We start from the raw sequence: 13,937 nt of genomic DNA, 5'->3' as shown, positions 1-13,937 counted from the left end.
ATATGCAACACACTTTTCCATACTCAAATACTTTTTTTCAAATTTTGTTTAGATGGAGGATTTCTTTATCATTTAAAAAAATGATGGCTGCCAGAATTGCTGCTGCTACGGTAATTAGAGTTGGTCCTTCAAAGTTGGGAGTCAAACTCCATCAACTTGATGGGCAATAATTGATGACGTTAGAGGTGAAGGGAGTCCGAAGGACTTCAGTAAGCTTTGTGTGAATGCCAAAAATACAACAAAGTGCCAACAATTTTGTAATCATCTTTTAATAGATGAATTGAACTCATGATGCAATATTTCACATCTTTCTAAGCAAAAGGTCGATAGCCGATTACTTGATTTATTTATCTCACGTGTAGCTTGTCTATACCAGGTGTGCCAATAATTCAGAATACTGTGACACGATGGATGAAAAGTGACACTGGGATCATAGAAGAATTAATAAAAGTTGTGAAAAAGTATGTTTTATTGTATTGTTTATTGACTACACTTTGGAAAAGCAGCCTCATTCTGTTCTGTGTGGCGGGAACATGTGTTTTGAGTTTCACAGTATTAATTTACACCACTATGAACAAATCTGTGGTCTTCTTTATATACAATTCATTGGTGCAATATCAAAAATTTAGCAGTAGGTTAAAAATGAATTTTGTGTCCACTGTAGATACTGTTTTCATGTCAGTATCAATGAAAACAAATGCTTAAATAAGTGTGCATAAGATTGTAGTATGTGTTATTTAACAGCACCACACAAACAAAATGGTGGAATAAAAATGTTGTTAAAACAAATGTTTAAAAAAAGAGACGGAGAGTAACAATATAGTTCTTCAATTTTTAGAAATTAGATTTCCCTGAAAGAGAAATTGAGGACTGACAAAACAAGATAAAATAAAAAAACAGAACAGTGGGGTATAAAAATTGTTTAATATCTGCGTGAGGCTGTTTCATTTATTCGGACATCTCAATGTAAAATCCACAAGTAATATTCATAAAGCAAGGACATGAACAGTGCATTGTCAAGCAGGCACAAAACACACCATATTTTTCATACACACTGATATACAACCAGCCTGCTCATCATTTATTAATGATTTTCATAATGTGGATTTTGACACCAGCTAACGATGTTCCAGTGACACGCTGGTCGGGGCCATCTATTGGAAAACCTGATTAAATTCCTTTAAAAGGGCCCACGTTGCTCATACTGCAAGATGTCAGTTCAAGTACATTTTCACATTAAACCTGTTTACTCAGCTCAGGAGTTACTGGTTTAACCATTACGACAGTATTAACATGATGATAACAGTGTGTAACCAACCCTTTCAGGAGCGGTCCTCAAATACATGAAATGAGAATGCTACATGAATAGTTATCTATCTTAGCTTGCTTGGCCCACAATTAGAGAAAACATTCAAACATAAGCCACAATTGACTGAAAGGATGACTTCATGAACAACAGCAATTTGTTGTCATGTCAATGCATGTTTGAGGAGGGTTTCCAGGTACAGAGATGAAGAAGGCCACCTAATCCCTCCATGGAAAAGCCAGTTAATCCTGACTTTACTTTGAGCCCTCACTCATTTGTGTTATCCATATGAACTACAGTAAAGCACAGCAAGCATCATCCAGGAGGTCATTTCATAAGATTAACAAAAAAAAAAAGCATAACCAGACTGTGTGAGTATTATGACCAATTGTCCAGAGGATAATGTCATTTTAAGGCAGTTAAGAATACAGAGACTGTGAGGTAGTGTGAGTGAGTGAGGAGTTAAAAGTTTTAAAGCAAACATTTCTGCAGTGTGCTGCCATTTCATTAGCTTATATTTGCTTCTTTCTCAACTCAGTTGTTCCCAGTTCTAAAGTAACCATCAACCTAAAGTAATGGATGTCTACATCAATGCTGACTCTTATTACTTCGGGACACTGAGGAGGAGAAAACAACCTACAGTACATGTGATCCAATAACATTTGTAATATCAGTCATACGTGCACAAAACAAATTTACAAACATGGAGATTTAACAGCTGCCTTTACTGATAAATTAATGAGAACCAAGTTGAGGAGACTTGAAGTCTGCTGGAAGACTATAATGGGACGAAAATGTATAACGTATCTATGTTGGGACACAACGTCCCAGAAATGTAAGAATGTCGTCATTGTACAATGATGTGAAGAAAGATTTGAAACAGTCAAAAGTACCTTTGAAATTAAACATCTGCAAAACAAGAGAAGAAACCTGGTTTCACCACTCAGAGAAAACATTTCAAATATTTCACTATCAACATATGAAGTGGTGGCTGAGACTGGAAGAGTTCTTATTAGATTTACAGATTTATGGAAATCTTTAGCACTGACTAAAAATAAGCATATATTATGCTGAACTTAAGTAATAAGAGCAATGGGCCTCAGTATAAAATGTATCTCATGTGATACCAGCACAGTGTGTAACTGAACAATACACACTAATGTACCGGTCACATGATGTCAACATGTCACATGTTTTTTTGTGACCTAAATAACTTTCCTAAGCATGACTACAGATTATTCTGTGGTCTGTCTGTCCGTGTCATTGCACTGCAGGAGTGAAGAAGGCACCTCTTGTGAACTGAAAGCCACAAACTGCACTCTTCACAGAAGTGTTAGCTTACTGACTTTAAATTGCCCTAACATTCAAATGATGAGTATTTTTTTAAATTCCCACTGGAACAAAACGTCCATAAAGAAATTGCATAATCAAGGCCATTTAAGACCTGTGCAACACAACACCGTCCCTCACTTTGCAGCTGTCCGTGAGATGAACAAGGGATTTTTTTTCAGTGCCCTGACAGGCTGCAGTCTGGACCAAATGGTGCTGCACTCGAGAAATATTCACCTAAATCCAGTGGAATATTTGCATTGAGGCTGCGTGACCACCTACAGGTAAAGGGCTGATTTGTTTTGCCGATTCTGTGGGTGTTTTTCATCCCCTTTGTTTTTGTTCCAGTTCTTTAGCCCTACAGGTAGAGACGTGTCCTCCTCAAATTCCCCCAGCCCGTCAACAAACTCTTCATATGATGACGTCTCTAGAAAGGGCCGAGATCCTAGCAGCTCCACCATGTCGGCCTTGTCCAGAATCTCCTTTTCTAGAAGACGTTTCGCCACCTGTAACACATGACCAATAACAGTAAACAACAGGCATTTTAATGACGATGGCTAACTTAAGGTGCCATCTTCCTCACAATCCTTCTAACCAGTGTTTGAAAATGCTAATTTAAGCAAACCACAAAAGAGCCATCAATTGCTGCTTCACACTGTTCGGTGATCTGCTCTGAAGTACTTTTCGTCTTTTGAATCGTTCTCAGGACAGATGATAACAGTTCTCACCTTCTCCACCATTTCTTTCTTATCGGTGACGAGCTGAAGTGTTCGCTGGAAGGCAGTATCTATAAGCAAGCGGACCTCCTGGTCTATAAGCTGGGCTGTAGGTTCGCTGAAGGGTTTCTGAGTTACTATGTCACCCTGCTGAGGCAGGTCAAAGGACACCTGACCCACCGCCTCGTTCATTCCAAACTGTACAACCTAAAATATGAAGAGAAATGAGCACTGTGAGTCAAATTACAACGGTGTTGCTTCAATTCAAACCAACCACTTCTTGTGTGGCTTAGGGTCTTCAAGTTGGTACTGTAGCAGTTTGTCTGCAGGAAGCTACTTGTTCGTGGAGTTCAACTGAAACAATAATATTAGCGTTCAGTGACTCGTGAGCTGCTGTTTGAACATGTATTCTACGTTCACTTAACATACAGAATGAAATCACTCATTTTGTAAATAGGGTTGTCGTTCATTATTACCTATTTTTAAGTATTAATATGTGTCATTACCACATATTGAACTACTTCTATTTCAGCAGAGAGTATGACTCACCACTGAGTCCCAATCACATAATATTTCATTAGTGTATATTTTGTATCCATGATCACATACAATAGTTAATTGATTACCTGTGCATAGGCAGACTGCGTGACTTTCCTGAGGTCATCCTGTGCCCCTGTGGTGATTCGGCGAAAGAAAACCTGCTCAGCCACGCGACCCCCCAGCATCATGCACATTCTGTCAAACAGCTGCTCCTGATTGAACAGGTACTGTTCCTTGGGGAGATACTGGGCATAGCCCAAACCTTTTCCTCTGGGAACAATGGACACCTGAGGGAGTACATTATAAATCAATTTAATTATCAATATAAGTGTTTGGGGAAATCCTAAAGTGATTGTAGAAGGTAAACAAAAGAGGATTATGCAAGGTCTGCAGAGGAATTCAGACAGTCAAGCAGCAGTGCGAGAGAAAAGAAGTGGTCTGAGTACCTTAAGTAGGGGGTCTGCATGTTCTAGGAACCAGCCCGTCACAGCATGTCCTGCCTCATGATACGCCACAGTAGTCTTCTCTGGAAGCTGCAGTACCTGAGTCTTTTTCTCCAGACCTGAGAGCAAGGAGCATGTTATACCAAACAGTTTTGTACAAGCATTCAGTAGATACAGTTGAGGGGATGGTGTCTTTATCTTTGAGTAATGCATGAAATCACACTGTTAGTACAGTGGAATCACATACTTAAAAGGGAAGTCTCAATGAGATATATTAGGACATATTGTAAGTTACTACATTAACAGCCTGTATGAATATCAAGCACTAAGTTCATATTATAAATATAAAATAGTATCCAATATAAACAGTATGACAGTATATAATTGATCAAAACTTCATACTATAGAAGTGTATAACAAAATTAACCACTTTAAGACCATTGCTTTTACTACGAACTAACATAATGAAGGTGTATAACCCATATCTAACAGTCATCCTATGAGTATTACTGTCATAATATCAAGTGTTATTACATTTGGTCACTTACCTCCAATAATTCTGTCGACTGCCAGCTCAAAGTGCTTAGTGCTGACATGTTGGTTGAGGTGACGTGCAGCTATTAGAGCGGCCTCATTACACACATTAGCAATATCAGCCCCTGAGACACACAGGGAGACACAACAACCACGTTAGACTGTGGTGTTATAGAAACAAAATACAGCAACAGATACAGGAGACGAACTCTTTGAAAGGATTAACATGAACTCATATCTCTTGTTCTTACCAGTAAAACCTGGGGTTAGTGCAGCTAGCTTCCTGGCCAAAGGCTCTACTTCTATACTGGAGTCCAACTTCAGCGGTCTTAAATGCACCTTAAAGATGGATGCCCTGCCTTTAATATCTGGTGGGCCTGTGGAAAAAAAGGCAACAAATATTATCATGTATTTTATGTTTCAGGACATCTTCTTTTTACTCTAAATTACTTCAAGTCAAACTGAAGCAGTATAAAAGAGGTGGTGAAGGACGTAAGCTACAGAAAGTCACATATATTTTGTAGAGCTGTGCACCAAATCCTGTGCAACAAACTGGGCAGTAAAGTGCAACGCTGAAAGACATTGCAAATCCTGTGACAGCTCTTGCTGGGAGAGGACTGTTTTCATGGACAAGCAAAGTCAAGGTCAATGCGGACAGCCTCTCAAAAATCTGAATATTTTGGAGCGTATATCTGGAGGTCTGCTGAGAGTGACACAAAGGTAGTCGAGAGTAAAGGAGCATTTGAAGGACCCTTTAACCTCCTAAGACCCAAGCTCTATCTTAATTTCTCTTTGCTATTTGGGCTTATTGGGACCTGATAAGTATAAAAACTAAGCATCATCTGTTGACATGATGTGGTTCCGCATACGGGGACAATTTTGAATTTCCATATAAGCAGAATTCAGTATTATGGTATAACCCAAAATGTGATGCCCACGCATGTGGATGCCAGGTCTTAGGAGGTTAAGCAATCATTAAACTTGTAGCCTTATTAGATTATTTAACACAATGCATTATTCATGCAGGTTAAAGCTGCATTTATTTTGTTTAATCTTCATTATGATGTAATACGTTATGTAACTAATTAGTGATCAAACATTAATTAGTTATGTGACTGTTTTTTAAGCATCTTTATCCGGCCAATACTGTTTACATGTAACAACAGAAAGACTAAAGGAAAGGCAACACAGAAACTCAACAACACAGTGCAGAGCGGTGTGTCCCATCCCTCATGCTGGCCTCCAGTCAATCTAATCCTTCTTTTATGGAAAGCCAGCTCTCTCATTTTGACCCACTTTTCTTTGTCAGAGAGAAAACTGCCCTGCCCACCATTGTCCAGCACTGCTGGCGCAAAGTAAATTAGATCTTAGCAGGCAGAAAAAGATCAACCATTTTAACCCCAGAGATAAAAGCGCACAGCATGCAACACACGCTTTTAATGACATAACATGCAAACAGGTGCACAAAACAAAACAAAAGCAAATCTAATAAGGTCGAAGCTCATTTGTATGGAAACCATTCAGTGAGTACAAGATATGAGTGTCTGTCAAGCGTAGCAAGTTAAATCTGGGTCTGTGTGGTGTGCAGTAGTCCACAGGTGGGGAGGCATAGTAACATATTCATGCATCAACGTAGAATTATAAAACCCAAGAGGGGAAAAAGAGAATAAAAATGCAGGTCTGAGAGGAAACTTGAGTTCAAAGGAACAAAAACTGCATCACAAAAATGGAAAAGTCAGCCTGGTTATTTGGGATGATTTCAGGGGCAAAATGTAAATAAAAACCTGTAGATCACTCTTAATTTGCAATAAGTGGTACTGCAGGGACAAGATAGCAAGGAGGTCGGTTGCTTAAGTAAACCAAATGTATCTTAACTAATTTAGAAATGACAGTAGACTCACAGGAATGTTAAAAACAAACTAGACAACCTTGACAGTGATAAATGATGATGTAGAGAAAAGATTTAGAGATAAATGTCATTCATTGAAATTAGAAAGCTAGAGAGGAGACAGCTGGATCAGATGAGAGCTATACTTTACCTATGTATATATGTCGATCAAAGCGTCCAGGCCTCATCAAAGCTGGGTCCAGGATATCAGCTCGATTGGTGCCCGCTAAAATGATCACGTTAGTGCTACTGTTGAACCCTAGAATGATAAAAACAAATAGCATACAAACAATAAATACTGCACCAGGAATGGGACAAAGGCGCGAACACTGACAGAGATTACATAACTGCCTACCGTCCATTTCCACAAGCAGCTGGTTGAGGGTGTTTTCCTGCTCGCTCTGGCTACCAAAGTTCCCTCCGCCTCTCTTCCTGCCTACTGCGTCGATCTCGTCAATGAAAAGGATGCAGGGGGCATTTTTTCGAGCTTTGGCAAACGTATCCCTTATCTAATATGGAAAAAGCAAAGAGATGTTTAATCAGTATTAATTACTACCGTAGTTAGCATCATTTCCAACAGTGTTATTAATGTATTATTTAAACATAGAGAGAAATGCAATAGTAGATTGTCCTCTATGTTCGATCTTCGACTTCACAATTCAAAGAATTATTGTGTTTACAGATGATAATCAGCTTCCAGACTCCTTGGCAGAGTCAAGAGGCATTTAGCCCAATACTGACCCGAGCTGGTCCCACGCCAACGAACATTTCCTGGAACTCTGAGCCATTGACTGTGATGAATGGGACGTTAGCTTCTCCTGCAGTAGCTTTAGCTAACAAGGTCTTGCCAGTGCCAGGTGGACCCGATAACACTGCACCCTGAAAACAAAGGTGTTACTGTGTTACTTAATGACCAAAACAAATGACTCAGTGAATACATCACCAGGTGGAGAAATTTCCCTCCTAATTTTCAGCTCATACACTTACTCTCCCCCCCTACCCTATACCACAATCCTTTATGATATACAGTATGGCACACCTTTGGGATCTTGGCTCCTAGGTCCTGGTACTGCCGCGGGTTCTTCAACAAGTTGACAAACTCCAAAATCTCCAGTTTGGCCTCCTCACAGCCGGCAACATCCTTGAATCGAATGCTGATGTTGTCTTTTATTACCTTGGCTTTGGATTCGCTCATGCTAAAGGGGTTTCCCCGCCCCCTACCTCCACGGCTTCCTCCCATTGGTCCCTGCCGCGTGGCAAAAAGTAAAAAGCCGACCAGCAGTAAGGTTGGGAGAATGCTGACAAGGAGCGCCCTGTGGGGAAAGAGAAAGCAGCTCCGTTAGCCATCAGCATCAACATGAGCAAATCCAAAATGCATAGAAGTCACTTCAATATGAAAGTTATCAGATGAAATTCTCACCCATCACTTTCACTGCTGTAGAATACAGGTACTTTCTGTGTGCAGTCCAGGCCCATGTCTTGCTGGGCCATCTCCAGGTTGTGCTCAAATGAGTCAACACTGCCAATGTTGAACCACAAATAGCTCTGAAACATACAACAGAAAACATATAACATGCAGTATACAATATATGCTTATACACTTTAAACAAAGTAAGACTGTATTACTTTTAAAGAAGAAATTACAAGGAAGAAATAAATTCTTCCTCTAAGAAATGAAATTAATAAATTTCATAAATTGCACCATTGTTCCTTTCAATAAACTCACGGGTTTTGCTGCTACAGCCTAAAACTAAATCATGATTCGAAACCAGGACTGACCAACAGAGTGCTACTAACCACTTCTGATGTTTTCACTCCATGGGCAGGAATTACTTTGACATACTGTTTATTCACAACCTCCAGGTGATCCACCTGCGTAGAGAGCACAATAATACATATGTTCACATGGCAGCAGAAACAAACGTGCAGACAAAAAGACACCCACATTCAGAAGATTCCAAAACTCTGTCTCTCACCAAGCCTCTGCTCAAGTAGTGGTGCACAAAGTCCTTCCAGGAGATCTGGACCCCCGTCTCTCGGAAGTAAAAGTATAGAAAAGTTGAGGTCATGCCTGCTGCACCTATTGCAATGTTCCGCACAGCTTTTTCATCCCAGGGAAATTCCTCCTGTTAGATAAAAGAAGTGTCGGAAGAGAGAGAGACCAATCGATTAAAGGTGTCAGCATGCCAATGGATAACATGCCTCTCTTCTCACCCTGCAGCTGCAGCATGCTGCCTCTCAGAACAACTATGAGCACATTTTTAACAGTACAGTGTGACTAGTACAGTACTATATGTTAAAAAATCAAATATCAATTTCTACATTTGAAAGTTTAGAAAGTCTGACAACAATATATCAACTTATATTGATTTTCTATATTTCTACATCTACTATAACTATATCATATCTACAATAATTGTATCATAATATAAGGATACTATTATAACAGTATTACAGACCAGGATAGTCATTTATGTGACTACCAAATTATTGAGAATGCAACTTTAACTTGCACTAATAAGTAAGTAGAATCAGGTTTAGGTTTTACCTTAAAAAATCTCAGGTTCCAGCATTTTAGTATTCGTTATTAGTGTTTCTGTGTAGTGTATTTTACTGAGCCGGATTTTAATAACTGAGGAAATAACAGTAATATTCTGGCTGTGATTCGCACCTGAAAGCGTGTCCACCAGTGTGACTCTTCCTTTTTCCCTCCTCTTTGTTTTTCATCGCCATCATCATTTGTGTCCCGCCCTTCACTTACAAGAGATTCTGGCTTTTTGGTATTTTTATCTAAAACAGTAACAGAAAATCAGTCATACACTGTAGAAGAACTGAGAACAGAGGATGCATATAATGCTGCTTGTGACGATGACTCAACCCTTCCTCACCTTCAGCTGATTTGTTGACGCTTTCTTCACTCTTTGGGAAAAACTTTTCAAAACCTAAACCAATTCAACAGCAAACACACACACACAACAAAAGAATTACGTTCAAATGGCTCACACTGACCCTAAAAAGATTTAGGTCAACATTACATGGTGTTACAGCATTAGGGGTGTAATTACCTCTTGGTGGTTTGTTTGAGCTGAGGAACCGAGCGAGTGGGAAACTGTGTTGATGTAATCCTCCACGTCTCCGTTGGATCAGCGACGTCTTCTGAAATAAAGATACTGTATGATGAATTTTAGCAGTGAAGGCAGCGCCATAAAGACAAAGACTTGTACAAGAAATATACAGCCGAAGGGCCTTAACTCAACATGCTATATGCTATATAACAGATGTTGTTACACCTCATGATGATCCACAGTCCCATAGTATCTGCAGCCTTTATGAATCAGTCATGCAGACTAGCTTTCACGTTGGTATGAGAAATCTGTCCGGCAACATGTTTTCTTCCAAACAACCCCAAACAACATTATTTTCAGGCTTACTGAAATCTCATTATGACCAGGGCCTCCTGGCCTGTGTTACGGTTAACCTAATTTCATTAAGTCATTACGACATTGTTGCAGATAACACACTTATATTCGACACCGAACAGTTTCTATAAAGCTCACATGGTGTTTACTTACATATCTGTCACCTGTGCATATTAAACACGGCTGAAATTATTCTTAAGAGGTTACAAGCCCTGTTGGAAGTTGCTAAAATATGTGTTTCTTCCACACAACTGCAAAATGTTTGATCATTAGAGCACTACTGATCCTGGATACTCTTTAATCCCAATACCATTATTGAGAATTCTAAAAATCAGACAATATTATGTAAACTGATTTTGTCTACTTACATTTTTCATATCAAGATATACTGGAGTAAAGATGTGTTATTGTTGAAAAATAAACTTGATCATTAAAAAATAAAAACATATTTAAAATGAGAAAACCTCAAGTCAAATAAACATTAAAATGCAGGCAATAAAACATGTATAGCAATTTGTATAGCAACTAAGATATCTGTAATAACCCAGTATCCGCTACTAATATCAGCCTGTCAATGTATCGCTGGGCTCTATTTACCATGCAAAGTTCGCCAGAGAGAGAAATCACAGGAATAGTGTTAAAATACAGGAGATCAATGTATCAATGTAATCCATATTTCCATTCCTTTTTACAAGAGTCATTCCCCAATGGAAAATATCCCTCATGTGCCAGCTCTATTCAATAACTTGAATCTATTTTAAAACGTGAATGCGACTGAATGAACGAATGAATTAAGAATGAACACAGTAATGGACACAGACACGCCCCCCTCAAACAAAACATTATGAAACTGAGGAAACCGACTTATAAACGAAGCATTATCAAACGGAAATATCGTGAGAGTACAAACAAAGTTCGTGCAAAGGAAAGACACATAAACAGTGGTGCAGTTTGTTTGTTTTTAGGGGGGTCTGATGCCTGCACGGAGGAACACTGTGTTCTTTCCCACGACAGACCTGAAAAACAGTCTCACAGAGCTGCAGCTCATGCAGCTCACTGTTATTCAACGAACTTGCAAGTAGCTGTTTGCTAGAACACGTTTACATTCATCGTTGTTTTGTCTGAGAGGACTGCAGCGAGTTTGCATAACAAGAAGAACAAAAACTATGTCACCGTACCGAGGCGAGTGCGCCGCTGCTGCGAAAAGTAGCTGAAATTGTGGATAAGTCTCGGCTCCACGTCCGGGCCGTCCGAAACCGGTTCCGAAAGTGCCCGACACTCACAGAGAGCAGCCCCATCGTGTCAGCTACTTGCTCTCTGCTTCACTGGACTGATCCTTGCGAGCCATCAAGAAATACCGTACACCAGATGACAACAACCACACGTCATCTCGCGAGAGTTCGGTTACAAAAGAGCATCGGGAGGTTTCAGATGAGGGAAATTTTTGCCCTTTAAATTAATCCGAAAGGCAGATTTTTCTTTCACAATTTGGGGCTTAAATCCTGTCCGGAAGGCCTCCAAGCTGACGCATTCACAGTTCTTTGTTTAGGAAATAATCTTTTTGTCTGGCAGTCTACAGATATGTCAACACATCCAGCATTCATTGCGTCCAAGAGGGACACGTGGTCATGTGGACGGTGGTGATAAACTTTCCACCTCCCTGAGAGAGGATTTCCTCCATGGGGTTGAGGAAAAGTGACGCCCCTCTGTGACTGGAGGAGATGAAGAAACGCCACATAGTCTCCTATGATTATATAATGATCACTCCCCCTTTCTCACCTGGCACAAGTCTTTCATAGAAGTCAAGGACTGGAAACAGGCGCTCAGGGGTATATGTATTTTTGGATGTAGGTGTAGCAGAACGTAACACATAGTTTTCTAATTTACAGTAATTTTGTGTTAAGTTGTTTTTGTTGACATGTTTGTCAACATGTGCAAAAATGACTGTAAATACACAGAGTTTTGGTGGTTGAATTTGAATGAGACAGAAACAGTTCATGCATTTCCAAAGATGTGGTCATTGAATGCATTTTGTGTCAAAGCAATGAAGTGATCAACAGTTAAGTCTACACTGACTTCTGTTAAGCTGACTGTGTGAAGAGTTCTCAGTATTTTTTGTAGCATGTTTGTTTGGTTTTTTGTTTGGTTTTTTCAAGAGTCAACTTTATGAGACACAGGATATTATAGGTGGGTTCACTGGGTTCATTCTGTATTCATGCAGCAGTCTGTATGAGACCAGACTTGGTATCATTTTCAACTGCCTGTTATATCTTGTATTTTAAATTCTAACATTAATAATAGTAACATACATTACAAGGAATTTGCCGTGGTCTGAAGGTGCTATTGTTTTGACAACAAATATGTAGAATATAAAAGGTAAAATAAGAATAAAAATAAAAACAAGATAAGAGTGGATTTGAATGAACAATGATTGGATTTGAATTTGGGTCCAGTTACACAGGTCATACTGTACTTTGCATGATGTTGCATAATGATTGGCGGGAGTCCAAGTCCTGGACCTGGACATTTCACTATATAACCAGTGGTGGAAAGTAAGTACATTTACTAAAGTACTGTACTTAAGTACAATTTTGAGGTACTTGTACTTTACTTGAGTATTTCCATTTTCTGCCACTTTATACTTCTACTACTACATTTCAGAAGGAAATATTTATTGCTTTAACGATTAGTCAATGACAGAAAATTCACTATTCTCAATTTTGATCATTGAGTTATCGGTTTGATTTGATTGGTCTTCTATGATTGTAAACTGAATATCTTTTTGACTGTTACCAGACTTTTGAAGATGTCCCCTTGGACTCTGGGAAACTGGGATGGACATTTTTCACAGTTTTACGACATTTTATAGACCAAGCGATTAATCAAGGACTAATCAGTAGACTAATCAATAATGAAAATGATCATTAGTTGCAGCCCTAGAAATACTGTACTTTTTACTCCACTACATTTATCTGACAGCTATAGTTACATCCAACTTTAAGATTTTACGTAAAATCATGATAAAATAAACTACCCAGCAGTATAAAAACATTTTTAAACGCTGTGATTTTTAGTTTTATTCATGTTTACAAATATTACAGATGTAAACAGACGTTTCACAGCATCACAAACCATTCAAGTATTAGTATTAGCTTGTTGTTTAACACCTGTCAATAAGTTTGAGAGTAATGCATGGGTCAATCTTGCATCTTGGGGGCTACTTTTGTTGACAGTTGAGTAACAGATTGTACTATTTAACATAATATGTACATGGATTACCAAATGGGCCCACGGGGCAGAGGTGGTGTCAAGGGGTCAGGTGAGGGGGCCAGAGAGCTGCTAGCTAAAAAAATAAGGGAGAGTCTTACACATCTGAGCCAATGGGGCCCATTAAGTCATAATTCATCCATGAAACGGTGAAAGTTGAACTTGACTTGATCACAACACTGCAGCTTTAATGCATTTCATTCCTTTATTCATGCACTACTTGATGTTTTACACGTCTGTCCATTTGTTTGAAAAAAAACAAAACATCATGCTGAAAGATAACACAGCCAAAACTCATTGTTTTAAAACAAATACTTAACGCCAACATTTACACATTACCAAAGGTGTCACTTAACATCTTTGTCATCTCTGGACAAAATGTGCTATAGGTACTTCAAGACTGAAACCATTAACATGATGGTAAGTGTATTAAGATGTTTGGATGACGGCTGTATGCAACCTGACAGTCTTAGGCACACAATGTTCACATCTATC

The 13,937-nt window shown here is 39.0% G+C and overlaps 1 protein-coding gene across 1 annotated transcript; it reads right to left on the bottom strand.

Moving 5' to 3' along the window:
• Nucleotides 1–2,360: 2,360 nt before the first annotated feature.
• LOC139288617 (mitochondrial inner membrane m-AAA protease component AFG3L1-like) lies at nt 2,361–11,705 on the bottom strand. Its single transcript, XM_070909952.1, has 17 exons — nt 11,354–11,705; nt 9,822–9,912; nt 9,645–9,698; nt 9,428–9,546; nt 8,733–8,882; nt 8,554–8,628; nt 8,177–8,301; nt 7,796–8,069; nt 7,498–7,635; nt 7,112–7,265; nt 6,908–7,015; nt 5,120–5,245; nt 4,883–4,993; nt 4,338–4,453; nt 3,978–4,178; nt 3,364–3,558; nt 2,361–3,141 (listed from the first exon to the last, which is right to left on the bottom strand). Exons 1-17 carry the CDS (start codon nt 11,471–11,473, stop codon nt 2,914–2,916), a joined length of 2,385 nt encoding a protein of 794 aa, XP_070766053.1. The 5' UTR covers nt 11,474–11,705; the 3' UTR covers nt 2,361–2,913.
• Nucleotides 11,706–13,937: the final 2,232 nt, after the last annotated feature.

This window comes from Enoplosus armatus, chromosome 1 (assembly GCF_043641665.1).
Source record: "Enoplosus armatus isolate fEnoArm2 chromosome 1, fEnoArm2.hap1, whole genome shotgun sequence".
Taxonomy (NCBI): domain Eukaryota; kingdom Metazoa; phylum Chordata; class Actinopteri; order Centrarchiformes; family Enoplosidae; genus Enoplosus; species Enoplosus armatus.
The sequence above is the reverse complement of the archived record's forward strand: the minus strand, read 5'-3'. Positions and strand labels throughout refer to the sequence as shown.